The 13893-nt window shown below is 42.4% G+C and overlaps 1 protein-coding gene across 2 annotated transcripts in view; it reads right to left on the minus strand.

Moving 5' to 3' along the window:
• Window positions 1-13893, minus strand: part of LOC143924887 (hydroxyacylglutathione hydrolase, mitochondrial-like) — a 40689-nt gene that overhangs the window by 18078 nt on the left and 8718 nt on the right. For both annotated transcript variants that reach the window (XM_077449393.1, XM_077449392.1), the window contains exons 3-9: window positions 12734-12798; window positions 10630-10747; window positions 9786-9894; window positions 8467-8570; window positions 6618-6719; window positions 6242-6321; window positions 3987-4071 (exon numbers count right to left, since the gene is read on the minus strand). In XM_077449393.1, coding sequence (XP_077305519.1) covers window positions 3987-4071; window positions 6242-6321; window positions 6618-6719; window positions 8467-8570; window positions 9786-9894; window positions 10630-10747; window positions 12734-12798 — 663 coding nt within the window. The remainder of the gene's footprint in view (window positions 1-3986; window positions 4072-6241; window positions 6322-6617; window positions 6720-8466; window positions 8571-9785; window positions 9895-10629; window positions 10748-12733; window positions 12799-13893) is intronic.

Here is a 13893-nt window from a genome sequence, read left to right on the forward strand (position 1 = left end):
TTATTTAAATATATTTAACAGTTGAGCACAATATTGCAGTGGATTAACGTTCACGCCACACACTCATAACCTGCTGGTTAACACTTAACGCATAAGAACCAATCAGATTACGCTTAATGAATTCTGATTGGCTGGTATGGGCTGCTATACTTTGCCTTACTAAATGAGGCCATATATGTAGAATTCTGAAACGAATATATAATTATCTCAGAATATGTCTTTTTAATTCGTTTCTATATACTAATGTAAGATACAAGTAATAACTTAAAAGGGTTAGTTCACATTTACTGCCAAAAACATCCCCAAAAATGACAATGTCCTCAGCCCTTTAACATGCAGTGTTGTGGAAGAGTGCTTTCTTTTTCAGCTGCTCATTTTATTGCCCTCCCTTCCTATAGATGTACCAAGCGTTGGATGAGCGGCTCTTAAACCGTACAAAATTCAACACTGTTAAAGTGGAGCTCCACCCAAAAAGGGGAAGCTCCGCTTTTTTGTCTCTGCCCCCCACTTCCACATTTGACATCTTTTGGGGGAGCGGGTACCTGGTTTTGACAGGTACCCACTCCCACTCCTGGTTGAGTTTGCCATGGCAGTAGGGAATGGGTTATGAAGACGTAAAGATTCACTGCCGGTTCCCCTTTCCTGAGATGGTGGCGTCACCTGAAAAATCTACTTGGCTGAGGACACCGCTGGATTTGTAGACAGGTAAGTGTCCTAATATTAAAAGTCAGCAGCTACAAATACTTTTAATTTTTTTCTGAAGGACCCCAGAGCTCCGCTTTAATGTATTGAGGACATGATAATTCTTCAAGTTTTTTGGCAAAAGCCGGAAAAAGGTGAACTAACCCTTAAAATACAATTTATGTAATAACTAGTAGTGTATGGAGGCACAATGGTACATTGTAGATGGGGGGGCTCAGAATAACGACATAGGACTTTTAGCCCCGGTTCACATATATGCGGTGCGGGAAACGCAGCGAATCCTGAGTATTCCTAGCACTGCATTGAAATCACACTCCATTCATGCAATCTGCCACCAGTGTCAATGTTAAATTAATGACAGGTTGTAAAATGCAGTGTGATTGCAAGAATTGGATCACATGGATGTGTACACCCATGCAATCAGATTCCATTGCAGCAAAAAAAAAAGAAAGAAAAAAAGATGCCTGCACCTTTTTTGTGCAGTGTGAATTGAGCCCATACAAAACGAATGGGATCACATTGCACTGCGAAGAATTGCATGTGATTTGAACAAGAAAGCGGTGCGATTCCTATCCGAATCACATGCGGATGTCTCCCAAGTGTGATCCCAGGCCAAGTTGGTTGTTTAAGGGTAGATTTAGATCTCGCTTTCCTTTGAGGTCTAATCCGCGTTTGGATCGCGCTTCAGAGGCTACTGACAGGTGGTGAGGAAGTGATGCGACGCCTCCTCTGCGCCAGTTTTAACCTTACTTTTGCCAACAAACGAGACGCAACCACGTGCACACGGCTATGCCATTTTTGTCTCACTCGATCGATGTCCGTCTTGATCGTTCAGTTGGATCGGACATAGATCGCCCTATTTTCACACACAGTGCATGGCAATCATTAAGCAGATTTAGGGCTCAGTCACACCAGTGCACTGCAGGGATGCTCACAAAATCATGCACTTTCCCGCAAGACACAAAAACACGCTGCCCATTGGCAGATGTGTAGTGGTTTCATTAATTCTTAATGGCTCGCCATGAATTTTGCAAACACATTCGCCAAAATGCAGGGCATCGTATGGCCATGCGGTTTGTTGTGGCGTGACTTTGAAAATTGCGCAGGCACCTTTTATTGCGTGTTTCTTCCACAAAGGGCAGCCCTAAACACATAGAAACATGCAAAAAAAGCAGGCGCGCTTGGTCACACCCTCCTGGTGTGAACTGAACCTCAAAAAGAAAGTTCTGTTGGGCTTTAAAAGCTTTGGATTTGCACGGTGACTAGTGGAGCGGTCAGCATCTCACTCTTATTCTAACTGCCCTACAACGATGGAAGCTGAATTCTGATTGGTTGATGCAGTACACTGCACCCCTCTTTGCACTACAGGAAATAACTGCAGTAATGACTTTTTTCTTTGTTCTCTAGTAAGTGGTTAGACTTTGAGCTGGCATAGGAAGAGGAAAGTGCCAAGCTGGTAGTGCCTTTGGCATGTTCATACTCAAGTAAAGAAACAAAACAGAACTGCTGGTGTCAGTAAATATTACTTAATATACAGCATGCAGGTTTTCAAGAGCAACTTTTGGGGCAAGTCTCTTTCCCTCTCCCCCATCAGGGATCCTGTCATGTCACAAACATGCAAGTTTCTATTGCTGACCTAAAAAAAATGGCCTTTACCTGGCATGCAGATCCTGTGGATTTAGGATTATCTAAGGGGTCTAAAAGAAAACCATACTTCGACTATAATTCTGCTTTAAAAGAAAATGCTCAGTACATTTATAAAGCACAATGACGTGCTTTACCAATGTGAACTGCTCTTCACTGGCTTTGAGATTCCCAAGCTGAAAGAGCACAATAGTAACGAATAGGGGCTGTTAAAAAAAAACCAACTACTCGCGACCACCTCTCCTCCAGTGATACAATTCTCTCTGCCGTCATAAAAGAGAAGTATGGTAAGCTGAGAGGCTGAGCTAGGTGCCGGTCCAGACATGTGGGTGAATCCCGACCATCTGGCCACGATCTTTCCAGAGCCTGGACCGGCTCTGTGACATCAGCTGACAGTGGGATTCAGTCCGCTGTCTGCTGAAAATAGGTCACAGGAGTGTAAAATGATCTGCATTCCTGTGATCCACAGAAGTACAGCCAAATAAGCTTTGGTTGGCTGTACCTCTCCTTTAAAGTGGTTGTAAACCTCAGACATGAAACCTAAACAAAGCAGATATTTCTATAGTGTTTACTTGCCTCTCTCCAAAGCACTAAGTGTAATTTCTCTCTGCTGTCTAGTTCCTCTGTTACCATTAGTCACTTCTGACGCCAAAAGATAAAAAGGTGACATGGGGCTTGTCCCCTCTTATTTTTCCTGTCCACTTTCTTCCTTGCTCCTTTCTTTTCTCCCTTTTCTGAATTTCCTTTGACTGTAAACCTGAAAACAGTTTACTGGGTATATGTGAGGGTTTACATCCACTTTAAGTAGCAGGATAGCGCAGGCTACATGCCATGGGCCACGTCTTTGAATGGGCGTGCCATGGCATTCAGTAGCTTATATAATGGAGAGCGGACAGCTATAAAAATGAGCCCCTAAGTCGCTGATCCAGAACAATTAAACCGGTCATGAGTCCTGACTCCAGTTTCACTGGCTTGCTTTGTGGGATGTCCTCTGAAAGTACTGAAGCCAAAGGATAAGCATGACAGCCATGCATATTCAGGAAGATATCAGCAATAGAAATCTATTTATTGTTCCCTCAATGGGTTTCTATTCACTGCTGGCATGAGGATTTCCCCCACCACCCGGCCACGGCATCCCTGTTCTCTGTGGCCTCAGGTTCGGACTCCGGGAAAAGTTGCTCTTTAAAACCAAAATATTTCCATTATCTGCTGATATACATTTGAAATCAAAATAATATTACTAATTTAAAAATAAAAATACCTTGTTCTCTTCTTTTTACAGATATAATGATCTGACGGCTTATTTTGGCATCAATCCCCCCTCCCCCCGCAGCGCCAGGAGGGAGCGCAAATCAAAGCTCTAGTAACAAATCAGCCATGCACATGGATTGGATTTTACACATTCACAATATTATTTGTGCCAGCTAGCAACTCATCATTTATTAAGCTTTAACAAAAATTAGAAATCTTTTTTCTTAACCAAATTTATAAAAAAAAAAATAATAATAATTTAAATGAGAATTTGCTAGCCAGGACAAAGTTACAGATTTAAAAGATTAAAGTGCCCTCTGCTGCCAGACAATCAAAGAGTGATCCAGAGAAGAATTTGTGCTGAGAAGTTGGATTCAGTCTTTGGGCACCTTGAAATTATCTTTCTCTTTGCGGATTGATGCCATCGTAGAGATGGGGTCACTCTCCCCTGCGTGGTCCTGCACAGACTTCTCCCTGTTGGTGCAAATGCAGACATTCCAGTTAAAAGGCAATGTTTAGCTATTTAAATGAATGTAAAAGATAGTGTAAAAGTATTCACCCCCTCCCCCAGAAGTGTTTATGTTTAAGGGACATGTAGAGGGATGATTTATTCACAGCGATATGCTGTGAATAAATCCTTGTGGTGTCAGGTTCACCCGTTGTTACTGGCCATGTGCATATATTGGGCAGTATGGCGGTGGGCTGCCCTATGTGTACATGCAGTGTGGATGTTCTGTTCCAAGAGTGTGTGCTCAATTGCATGCTCCCCCCCCCAGAATTGTGACCTAGATGTCACTGACAACTCCTGGTTGCTGTTTATGATTGGGAGTTGATGAGATTGGCTCCTGATCACATGACTACTGTAACAGCTGATCACATGAATGAGAAGCCTTTAAAGCAGGGGTCCCCAACCCCCAGTCCGGTGCCGGTCCATGGCCTGTTGATGACTGGTCCACACAGCAGGAGATGAGCCGTGACTGCCGTCCGCACAGAGCTATCACAAACCGTAGTTGCCGCTCACCTCCTGCTGTACGGCCATACCTGCGTGTCCTCTTCCGGCTCCTCCGCCAACCTGGCTAAGGATGTCATCCAATCAGCAGGGCATGGGGGGGGGGGGAGAGAAGCTGTAGATCGGAACGGAGAACTCCTCCTGCCCTGCCGATAGGATGACATTGTCGGACAAGGTGGGCGGGAGAGGACACGCGGACTGATCACAGCCTCTGTCCTGCCAAAGGAAGGAGTGCAGTGCAGGGGAGGCAGAGATTAGAATAGGGAAGAGTGATGTTAAAAAGGAAAGGAGGGGGGGGGGGGCGGGTAGACTGAGTGTTGGAGGAGGCTGTGATTGTCAGGGGGCACTGTAATATAAAGGGCATTGCACTTTAAAGGTGTACTGTAATCATTACAGTGCCCCTTTACATCACATTGCCCCCTTTACATCACAAGCCCCCCCCCCTTTACAGGTGGGACAGCGGGTAGGGGTCCTTCTCACCATACCCGCCGTCACAATTTAAAAAAAAAGTGTGGTCCAGCGGGGCTCCACCCACCCAGCCACAATAATCATTCACAGAGTTTTGTAAAACATTAAAAATAAGTGCCTGTTCTGTTTAAAATCCAGTAATACATTGTCTCACCCTGCTCTGCACATGCTCAGTTGCTCTCTATTTTTATGCACTGTGCCGAAAATTAAGAGGCCAATTTGCTGACAGCCTAAAGATTTACTGCTGCTTAGGGGCTCTGGGCTTCTGCAAAATGGCAGCCTCCAGCAAGAAAAAAAAAAACAGGACCAATGCTGAAGGCAATTAACAACATACACTAATTTTGATAGCATAATTATTATTGTGACATGCATGTTCCTTGCTAAAGAACATTATTTTTTATCAAGTTGTTATGGGTAAAGTTCTGTTTTAACCATTTTCCGACTGCGATATAGTCAAAGGACAGCTACAGAGTGGTAGTCTAGTTCTGGGAGGGCATCCATGGATGTCCTCTCAGAACCGCACCCACTGGGGCGCACAGCCGGTGTGTTCTGCGATTGCTATGTCCTTCAGGACACAGCTGATCACAGTTTAGGGTAAAGGGCCAATCACAGTGGCCCTTTACCATGTGATCAGCTGTGTCCAATCACAGCTGATCACATGTAAACACACTTGCCAGTTATTGGCAGTCCTTTCCTGGGAGAAGAAAGGAAGCTCCATCTAAGTGCAGTAATTCTCATACTTTAAAGTAGTAATGGTAATAAAAACTCACAAGATCACGATGAAAGACATGCTCGGGCTTTTTTCATTTGTTTAGCAAAAACAAAAAAACCCAGTGGTGATTAAATACCACCAAAAGAAAGCCCCCCAGTCTCAAAAAAATGCTACAAATGGCATATGGGTACAGTGTTGCGTGACTGTGCAATTGTCATTCAAAGTGCAACAGTGCTGAAAGCTGAAATTTGGCCTGGGCAGGACATGGCCGGTATTGAAGTGATTAAAAGGAATGGATCCGGTAGCTCTAAGGTTTTTTTTTTTGCATTCACTGCCAGCCATTTATTAGGTGCACATTCCTTGATATACAAGGAAAGGGGATTGAACAGAAGACATGCAGGGCTTGTTGGACCATACCATGTTCTAGTACCTCTTCATGTGCTGAATGAACTCACCTGACCCTCATAAATGGATTATATGTGAACTCTTCTGCCAGTGTGGACGGTATGGTGGGTTCCCCATTGTTGTATGTTTCCTGTAGGGTGAAACAGAGCTCAGGATCAAACTATAGGACAATTCAAATAAGGAATAATGTAGCATCTATTTGGATCTCTACTTATGTATCTCCTATTAAAACCATTAATATTTATAGCCTAATATACAGTATATAAAAAAAGCAACAAACACACATGCATGTACAGTTATTTCCCTGTAAGCTCTTGTGTCCAGAGGCATCACTGTCTAGGAGTGATCTTTGCCCACACTTATGCATGTTCTTCTTCATTTGGAATTGCAAACTTAATAAAAACAAAAACCTACAAAATGATCTACCTTTGCCCAAGATAACTTTTTTTTGATCTGTTCATTGCTTGGTTCCACGTGACGTGCAAACTTCAAATTGTTGATCGTATATTCATGTCCACAGTAGACTCTCTGCAAAAGTATAAATTAAACAACATCTGGTATTTCAGTTTTGGGTCCAATCCTAAAGCTAACTTCAAGGTAGATATAAGAAAGCACAGTCCAATTCAAATATGAATCCATTAAAAAAATAACTAAAGCAATCTACTTAATCCTAAAGGAAGATCTCTGAATAAACACATATTACAAAAAACAACATATTACTGCTCCAACCAAATCTTTATTTTATTACAGGAAGAACAGTGGCTAAGTGGTTAGGATTTCCGCCCAGCAGCACTAGGGTCTTTTGGATCCCAACCATGGCACTACATGCATGGAAGTTCGCATGTTTTTCCTGCTCTTCCGTGGGTTTCCTCCGGGTACTCCAAAGGAGTGCATCCTTTGGGTACGTTGGTTTCCTCCCACACTCCACAGACATGTTGGTAGGTTAACTGGCTCCTGTCTAAATTTTCCCTAGTATGTGTATGTATGAATGTGAGTTAGGGGACATAAATTGTAAGCTCCTTGAGGACAGGGACTGATGTGAATGGACAATATATATGTAAAGCGATGCGTAAATAGACGGTGCTATACAGGTACCTGATATAAATATTTGTAGAGTGCCCACAATTTATTCAGCGCTTTACATACTGTATATTTATATCAGTCATCCCCATACAAATTTGGTACTTTCTCCCTTCCCGTTTCTTATGTTGTTGACTAGTAGGGTGTAGGTCTTTGGGTCTGCCCTGAAAGTCTTGGGGGAGGAAGGGCATGTGGCCTTTTGGTCAGGTTCTCCCCTTTCCCATTGAGTCTCCCTTTGGGTGAGCCCCGCCTAGTACTTGGGTAGGCTTTTTTCGGCAGGCCTCCCAAAGAAAGGGAGAATGGTTTTGGCTGGGTGAACCACGAGTACCTTAGTCCCCGTCAGGAGTCTTGCACCTTGGGGGATCAGGGTCAGGGTCTTTCACATCAGAGGAGGACTATATGTACACACTGTGCACTTTTTTGTGTGCTCACTTCTTAATGCACCTGGTGTTTAGTTTTGAGTGTGCTCACTGCACTGCAGAGCTTCAAAAATAAAATAATAATAATAATAATAAAAAATAAATAAAAAAAGTCCTTTTAAAGGAAAACCCAAAACACCTGTCATTGTTACCAAATGCAATAGGATGACGTTGCATAACAGACACTATACAGTGTTTGATCAACTTCCTAACAACAAAAGTCACCACTGTTGCCCACAGTTTATCGTATGCCAACAGTGACATTCTAAAAGTTGGTATTTCATAGGTTAAGGCCCATGAAAGTACAGAGCCTTGGTAATAAGCTGCATAGGCCCTGAGCATTGCACTGTGGGACACAGTGTACTTGTTTGTACCATACATAGTAGTCGGAGTATAAAGACAGGCTGTGGTGGTGCTGGCAGGGAGTTTCTGTTGCTAGAGAGGAACAGCCAGGCACCCTATGGAGTCTCTTACACAAAACAATGGTCACTTTATTATATCCAGTAATGATACATGTTCACTTTAGCCCAGGTTCACACTGAGCTGGGAGAATGAAGCCGTGCGAGTTCAGCTGGTTTCTGCACAGATGTCATTGGAAATTGCACCCCAAAATCACAAAAAGTAGTACAGAAACTACTTTTTGAAATCAGTGCGGCGCCGCAAATGCAGCATCGCACCGATTAGGATGGCGCCATTGCTACTGATTTCAAAACTGCACCAATGTGAACCATGGCTAAACCACGATAATCAGTAAATAGTAAGCATTATGACATTACGGTCTCTGGTGGAAGCTTGCCCAGTATCTCTATCAGAGCTTTGTACATTTCTTCTGCCGTTCCCTCAAAAAACTTGCCACAGCCAGCCACAAAGAGGGTGTCACCTGCGGGAAGAGAAAACAAGTCTGTTAACCACGTGACTTCATTATTGGATACAACATGACGGGACATGCTATATGAGAAGTGCTGAATATTTTGGCCCGTTTTCACATTTTATCTCCACCCAGTACAAATAAACTCAACAGTGGTATTACCAAACATCTAGTAAATTCTCTGTAGGAGTTTTTTAATACAGTATATGCATCCAGGGCCACATGATGCTGCAAGCACAGCGTAAACCTTTTTACCTACCCCAAGGGAGCCCCCTAAAATAATTTCTAGGTCAATGTCAAAAATGCCTCTTACATTGGTAGTCAGTAGGAAGGACGTACATTCTGATGCAGTGATGGTCAGAATGCCACCCTTACAGGCAGCTAAAAAAAAAAAAAGATAATTGGTGTCATGCGGTTGGCATTGGCCCCAGAATTGTGCAGGCACCATCAACTGGAAGGTCAATCAGCCACAACTCAAGGAGCCCTTAGCCTCTCCACCTTGTTCAATCTTAATTGAGGAAAATGAAAGTCGTTCTGTGAATGGTGCCTGTTCCAAGTGAGCGACCCCCAGTGGGTACTATGCAGTGGGGTAGCCTCTTGGCACAGGACCCAGTAGACAGCTGTGATTATTATACTAGCAGCTACTACTAGAGTGATTCTTCACTCCCACAGCAGTCCCACAGGTATGGCACATGCATACAGACATTGATCCAAGCTGGACCATGTATATATCTGTGCAATAAAATCCATACCTGAAATCCAGTTTTATTCTTTCTCTGTCTCCCATGCTATCATTGGCTCTTCATTTTAATGGGTGGTCTCATTGATGATTAGCAAGACACAGAAGAGGGCAGACCAAAGTTCCCATACTCTTGATGAGATTGATATTTCCCTTAAAGAGAACGTTCTGGAGTTTGAGCACTCTGGAAGAAGCGGGGGTGCTAAAGGCTCTGGTGGGTACTTTATTAGAACATTAGTCACTAAGGGTAGACTGGGGACAGGCAGAAACAAGGACAAGACTTCTACATAAAGTTGTAAAGATTAAGCTAAAAAAACAACAACTTTTTTTTATAAAAAGATAGCGTATCAATTTTAATACATCTATAAAATATCTGCATCACTTTAATATTAAAACAGACTTTAAATCGGACTTAAAGGCAGTCCGTACAGGTATAGGCCAATTTCCAAGATTTGTTATGGCTGCTATGATCCAAGATGGAGGCTCACCTGTGAATACCGCTGGTGGCTCGGAGCTGTTGGGCTTTGTCACATAGTAGCAGATATGTCCTGAGGTGTGACATGGTGTGGAGAGACACTTCACATTAAGGGACCCCACCTAAAATATGACAAAATTTAATTTGACTTTTAACAAACCACCAACCAATTACCTTTTATTTTTGGAGGCAAAAAGGGTCAGTAGCAACAAAGCCTGCTGTTTGGATCCTTCGGTATAGTAAAAATGCAACCTAAAACCAGGTTCATGCAACACCTGACTCAGGACTACCACAGGCTAAAAAATTAAATAAATAATAAAAAAAACATTTTGTCAGAACCACCTGTAACTCTGATGTTCGTTTTGGCTTTCTCAAAAAGTTGAGACTTGCAAAGCACTCTCCTTTCATCATCATGTGATGGTAGTTGGACCTGGTTACTGGTCATTTAGACTGCTATATTGAAGGGGAAGAGGGACCTTACTAATGCTCTTTTTCATCGAATGGGCACAAACTTCCACAGACACACTCCAAAATGTTGTGGAAAGTCTTCCCAGAAGACTGGAGGCCGTTATAGCCACAAAACCAGGACAATCTATATTAAATCCCATGATTTTGGAGTCAAAACAGCCAACGCAATCAAAAATGTGATGGTCAAGTGTCCACAAATGTTTGACCATATACTATAGCAAAGAGGAAATTTAGAATGTCAGTGTGCCCCCCTAAACTAGCTGAAATGCAAAATAGTCATGCCTGACTGGAGGGAATTTTCTTTAAGCCAACATTTTTCAAGTGAGGAGTCAGGCTACAACAAGGTGCTTGATATCAGGTTCCTTCATTGTACGGGTCCCCTGGCTTACCTGGAATGTAGTTAGATGGGAAACCCTCTGAGTTAATGCTCCAACTCTGCTGTCTCCACCATAAACCTTCAGCCCTGACATCATTTTCACAAGTTTCTCATTGCCTCCTGCATGGTCCCTAGAAAAAAAGATCATTCCTTTAACAGAAGATATTACATGTCCCCAATTCCATCTTAAAGTAGAACTATCGCCTCCTATTAAAACAAATAGACGGCGCAGAAATTAATTACGTGAAGTCCACCAAATGCAACTTCTTGTGATGGTGTGGCAACAATGCTGCACTGATCCTGAATTCAGAGCAGAGTTGTCACTCTCATGTTGGTTGTGCCTGCTTGCATTACAGTGGGATGAGATTATATTACAGCGGGCATTACTGATGATTCACAAACCTGTAGCTTGTCAATCAGCACCTGGCCACACCTAGTCCTGCCCACTGCTTTTGTTTCTGAAACCCCACACTGAGAGCTGCAGTGCCTGGAAGGGGAATGTGTGAGATACAAATAAGGGAAGATGTGGTTCAGTCAGGGGAGATAAAGGACATTTTTTTTTCTTTTTTTTACTTTAGGAGGCTTCAAGTGTTAACAAGATTTGGTACATTTGTTTAGACAGTCATACAGGAACTTTTAGCTGTACTTTAACCACATTCCGACGGGCCATAGCCGAAAGATGGCTGCAGCGCTGTTGGCTTATTTTAGGAGGGCGTCCATACCTATTGGTACAGTGTGAGGGGAGAGATCAAGTTCTGCAGCGCTGTGGGCTGGATGTGTAATTTTTTGGTATGTACATGCTATGTGTTATAAAATGGACAACTTAATGTAAAAAATAAAAATAAAAAAATAAAATAAAAAATAAAGTGTTTTCATCTTCTTTAGACATTTTCCAAAAACTTGTAAAAAAAAAAATGACACGTTCAAAAGACTCGATATGCCTCATAGATTATATGTTGGGTTGTTTTATTTCCAAAATGGGGTAATTTTCTGGGCATTTCCATTGTCCCGGTACTCCAGGACCTTCAAAAGTGTAAGAGGTTGTCAAGAAATTATATGTGTAATTTATGATCATAGAACACCTGAAGGTGCTCCCTGCATGTTGGGCTTCTGTATGTGGCTACGCTGTGTAAAAGTCTCACATGTGGTATCGCCATACTCAGGAGAAGGAGTAGAATGTATTTTGGGGTGTAACTTGTGGTATGCATATGCTGTGCGTGAGAAATAACCTGATAATATGACACTTTTGTGAAAAGAAAAAATCTTGATTTTGCAAAGAATTGTGGGAAAAAATTACAACTTCAAAAAACTCACCATGCCTCTTGGAATGTCTACTTTCCAAAAGGGGTCATATGCGAGGCATTTTTACTGTCCTGGCTTGTTAGGGTCTCAAGAAATGAGCTAGGTGTGATCAAGGTCCCCCCTTCTGCTCCATGAACGCCCTTGCTCTGTTCTAATGGCTTCAACCTTCCAGGTAGAAGAACACGTGACCTCCTCGATGGGACAGTACTTAAGCCTAAGCTGCCAAACTTTGCTCACTGCAACACTGGAGCTTACTCAGGGCTTACTCAGGGCAAACTCCCCCAATAAAGAAGGGTCCAGGGAATATGGACTGGTAAGTAGATTTTGCTAAGGGTGTGGGCCATCAGCAGACACAGTCATGCTGCTCAGAATAGATAAAGTAACAGTGTCTCTTTGAACCTTCTTCCATGACAACAATCGAAGGGTCACAACCACCTAAAAATGTAGGCAGGTGCGATAAGTAAGAAAATGCATTGTAGCCCGCATCCTCCACCAAAAAGAAAAAGAGAAAACACTTTGTAAAAGCCTAAAAATGCTAGTCAAAATCAAAGGGCTAGTTTATGTCACAAAAAAAATAAAAAAACACATTTAATATTTTTTTTTTACTTTCCTTGAGTTCCACCTTAGAGTGAAATGTCAACCAAATTGTCAAAACAAATCAAAACAAACAGAAATAGAAAACTTGACAAAGGTCCTAGCAATTTCCTGCTCTATTGGAAATTAGCAAAAAAATTAAAAAATGCTTGGGCTGAAATTCTATATTGCATTACAGGGATTGTGTGACACGTCTGGAAAGGTAAAAGACGGATTACTACCAGTGGTGGTGTGTGGTGAGGACCGATGTCAGGTTCACTCCATGCTTCTTCACTGCATCAACAACCTGTTTGGAAAAGCACAAAACCAGCTTTAATCTTATCAGGCCGTGTGTCAATGCCCGCTGAGTTAATCATTCTGGATTTCTGAAACAATCATTAGTTCAAGAAGTTCAAAGATACCGTCCTAAATTTTGGGCACCCAAATATTTTCTGTCCTAGTCTTAAGTCAGGGCAGAGCAGTGCACAGCATTATCAAATCTTTTGGTACCATGGTATCAATATGAGTATATAATCAATCATAAATGTATAAAAATGTGCATATCAATGATCTATTTGATTGCTTTGCTGAGCCATCACTCTATTTGGACTCTGCAAAGAAGATCGGCTGCGTCTGAATTTTGTTGATCATTTCTAATTGATCTAACAGATATCTGCATGTTTTAGGAGAACTGATCGTGATTCGGATCGATTAGGTGATTGCTTAGATTTACTGTATAACTAATAGATTGCAACCGCTCGAATCTGAATTGATCACATGTATGGCCGCCTTAAGGGATCTTGCCTAACGAACAGACAGTTGTCCAATTGCTCACATATCTGCTTATTAACTTCTAATTTTATGACATGTGTATGTATGTATATATATATATACACACACACACACACACACACATTTTATATATACCAGTGGTCGTCAATCTTTTGGACCTCACGGACCACTAAACTCACAATTTTGAATGCTGTGCAGACCACTAACATGAATTTTACATGCCTTCTACACACACAATGCTCCGACTCTCTGCCCCCTCCCTCCCCCAATCTACATCACAAAGACTCATCATTTGGTCTCACCTCTTATTCAGCCATGTGCTTAAGCTCTGTGTGCCCACTGTGATCAGTGCTGCCATTGGAAGACCCTTCCTTCACCTCCTACTCTCTGCACTAATCTCGGCGCCTCCCTCTGAGTTAAAAGGAACCGGAACTAATTGTATCAACGCACGCTGACAGTATTGACTGTTAGCGTGCATTGGGAACAACACTGAAAGCAACAATGGGCGGCATACATCTGCCACAATGTTGATTTATGGCAGAACCCCTGGGGACCACCAAAATGTTTTCATGGGCCACTAGTTGGCGACCGCTGATATATATTGACTTGT

Source organism: Lithobates pipiens, unplaced genomic scaffold (genome assembly GCF_037356315.1).
Source record: "Lithobates pipiens isolate NorthernLeopardFrog02 unplaced genomic scaffold, aLitPip1_a1.2 Scaffold_22, whole genome shotgun sequence".
Lineage (NCBI taxonomy): Eukaryota > Metazoa > Chordata > Amphibia > Anura > Ranidae > Lithobates > Lithobates pipiens.